This window comes from Thalassophryne amazonica, chromosome 6, assembly GCF_902500255.1.
Source record: "Thalassophryne amazonica chromosome 6, fThaAma1.1, whole genome shotgun sequence".
Lineage (NCBI taxonomy): Eukaryota > Metazoa > Chordata > Actinopteri > Batrachoidiformes > Batrachoididae > Thalassophryne > Thalassophryne amazonica.
Genome location: NC_047108.1, coordinates 70,849,589 through 70,852,526, shown reverse-complemented (window position 1 = coordinate 70,852,526; position 2,938 = coordinate 70,849,589). Strand labels below are relative to the sequence as shown.

The 2,938-nt window shown below is 44.4% G+C and overlaps 1 protein-coding gene across 1 annotated transcript; it reads right to left on the bottom strand.

Annotated features, from left to right (window-relative positions):
- Nucleotides 1-615: 615 nt before the first annotated feature.
- Nucleotides 616-2,558, bottom strand: hoxc12a (homeobox C12a). The gene is made up of 2 exons (XM_034171595.1): nucleotides 1,970-2,558; nucleotides 616-892 (listed from the first exon to the last, which is right to left on the bottom strand). Exons 1-2 carry the CDS (start codon nucleotides 2,556-2,558, stop codon nucleotides 654-656), a joined length of 828 nt encoding a protein of 275 aa, XP_034027486.1. The 3' UTR covers nucleotides 616-653.
- Nucleotides 2,559-2,938: the final 380 nt, after the last annotated feature.

The window sequence follows — 2,938 nt, the reverse complement described above, 5'->3', positions numbered from 1 at the left end:
CAGCTCAAACCCGTTTTCAAACGGTGATTTCACTCAAAGGAAAACGACGCATCTCACAGAGGGATCCCGTTGGAGGTCATTAAAGTAAAGGACATTAGCTTTACAAAGTTGGTGCTATTAGTTATGCAAAACGCTCTCGTAAAGATAACAAAAACAAACGCGCTTTTGTTTCTTCTTCTTTTTTTTTTCTTTTTTTTTGTGTGTGTCTTCCTGTGGGCTTCCTGTCTGTGACCGTGAACGTGCCCACTGCGCGTGGCGGACAGTATGTCAACAAGTGATGTGGAAGTTTTAGGGTTTCCGGGCGGATTGCTGTTCCATTTTTATGACTTATAACTTATTTATATTTTTAAAAATCTCTTAAGAAATGGCCCCGCTGCTCACTTGTCGGTTTTTTTTTTGGGGGGGGGGGGGGGGGACTAAAAGTAAGAAAACGGACATGCCAGCCAACATGGCACAACTTTGGCACAACAGAGATGCGCCCAACAACTCCAACTCACTCACAGAAACTTTTAAAATCAAATACCATAGTGGTTTGCTTGTTTGTTTGTTTTGGGCTGGTGTAGCCCGCACCTTCAACAAAAGAAAACAATAATGCTTCATGCACTTGGCTTTTTTTTTTTTAAACTGCTTATAATTCGCTTTCTTTCGCATCTCTAAAAGTAGGCCAACGCTTGCTCCCTCAGCATGAGTCTCTTCTTCTTCATTCTGCGGTTTTGGAACCAAATCTTGACTTGTTGGTCGCTGAGGTTCAGACGATCAGAGAGCTCCCTCCGCCGCTGCCTGGTGATGAATTCATTCAGCATGAATTCACCCTCCAGCTCGGCCAACTGGAGTTTGGAATACGGTTTACGCTTCTTTCTGGTCCGAGTGTGCATCGGGTACCACGGGGCACCTATAGAGGAGGAGGAGGAGGAAGAGGAGGAGGAGGACGAGGACAGGGGGAGGAGAAGGAGGGGTGAGAAGGAGGAGGAGGATTAGTCACTACACTTGCAAAATCACGGTCACCTCCAAGGTTATGAGGAGGATGCAGGGGCGTCAGGTGGGCACGACCAGTGAAAGGGTTAACGCGGTGTATGAGCATCAACTGCGTGCAAGCCAAAACTAGATGATGCGTTCATGTCCATCTGGAAAACTCCACCAGTTTGAAGAATAGCATTTTCCAAATGGTTTTACTTAACATGGCTCTCTTGTGAGATCTTTTTTTTTTTTTTTTTTGGAACTATGCTGTCTGACTTCAGCTTTTCCATAAGCATCACTATCTGTCAAACTTTATACAGATTGTGCTTGTAAACATCGATCTATCTATCTATCTATCTATCTATCTATCTATCTATCTATCTATCTATCTATATATATATATATATATATATATATATATATATATATATATATATATATATATATATATATATATATATATGCACAGCGTGATTACTATCAAAGTAACTTTTACTGTTGCAATTAAAGTAGTATAATTAAACGCTGGGTACAAACTGAGCGCTTCAAAGCGTATTAACTCGCCACTCAGTACACAGCGACAGATATTAATTGTCTTTACGACACCTTAAAAAAATAACTCGCTATTCCATGCTGTCATGCAAAGCGGCTCGCCCTTTTAAATCACTGCCGCTAATTTGTGCGCAATAAATGCAGCATGCGTCATACGACCACATTTTTTTTTATGATAAGGGAGCGCCTGTGGAAGAAGTGATCCCACGATCTGATGAGATTAGGACCCACACAGCCACCAACCACATGACACGAAGAGAATTTTAGGGCAACCCCTAGCGGCGTGTGCGCACCACACAAGTGCCCTGCAGGCTAATCTGAGCATGCAAACTGTGCATCAGCGATAATGAGCCATATATAACGACGGCTACATGCAGATACGTGCACGTACCATACAAATGAAGCAACGAGCCTCTGCGTTTAAAAAAACAACAACAAGACAAATGAAAATCGCACCCACCTCCGCCTGCGGCTATGTTGCTCGGATGGCTTGCCGGTGACAGCAGAGTCTGTGTGTCGCTGGATGTGGGTTTGCTGCCCTCGTTGAGCAGGGACGAGCTGGAGTCGGACTCCATAGACTGACAGGACGGCGGATCTTGCGTTAGCTGCTCGCTGCCATAATCATACTTGGAAAAGGCGGCGGCGGCTCCGACCCCGGCGTGCATGCCGTGATCTGACGTTAGGGATGATGATGATGTGTCTCTCGCCCTGTCCTCCCGCTTCAGGCTGCCTCCACCTGAACACGTCTCCCTGTTTCCGCTGCTGTAATAACATTTACCGTCTTCTGGCCTGCTGATCTCGCACGACCGATTGAAAGAAGGATTAATGGAAACGGGGCTGCTAAAGTACGATTGAGAGTATCCGTTGCACGGCTCCGATGGATTCCACGGGAGGGAGCACACATTGTCCCTTCTCGGGTAGGAGAGAGACGGTAGCCCCGCCAGTTGTCCCCCTGAGGCTCTAAAATTCGGGAAATAAAACGTGTCTCCAGTGTGGATGTTTACTAAAGGTCCCACAAACCCTGGATTAAGGAGATTATGCTCGCCCATTTCCGTGGGCCCGACCAACAGCTTCTAGTTTATTGCAATCTGACATTTAACATAGTTAAACCTGTAGGGGCGTCTGATTGGCCACCCTCAAACCACGTGTCCAGGATAACTTGTGCTACACACGGTACCACCCACTTGGTCCAGCTCAGACAAAACAAAACATTAACTTCTATATTAGAGGGGTTTATGTGCTTTTTAAAAATACCATAAACCTTTTATTTAAAAATCTACAATTTTTTTTTGCACTTAAATCCAAAAGGAGCTCCTGTTTTGTTTTGTTTTGTTGTTTTACTTTTTTTTTTGCACTCGTGGAAACGTCTATGGCCTCATTTAATAGCTTTATAAGGTGGCAAAAGTTTGTTAAACGCTATTTCTTATGA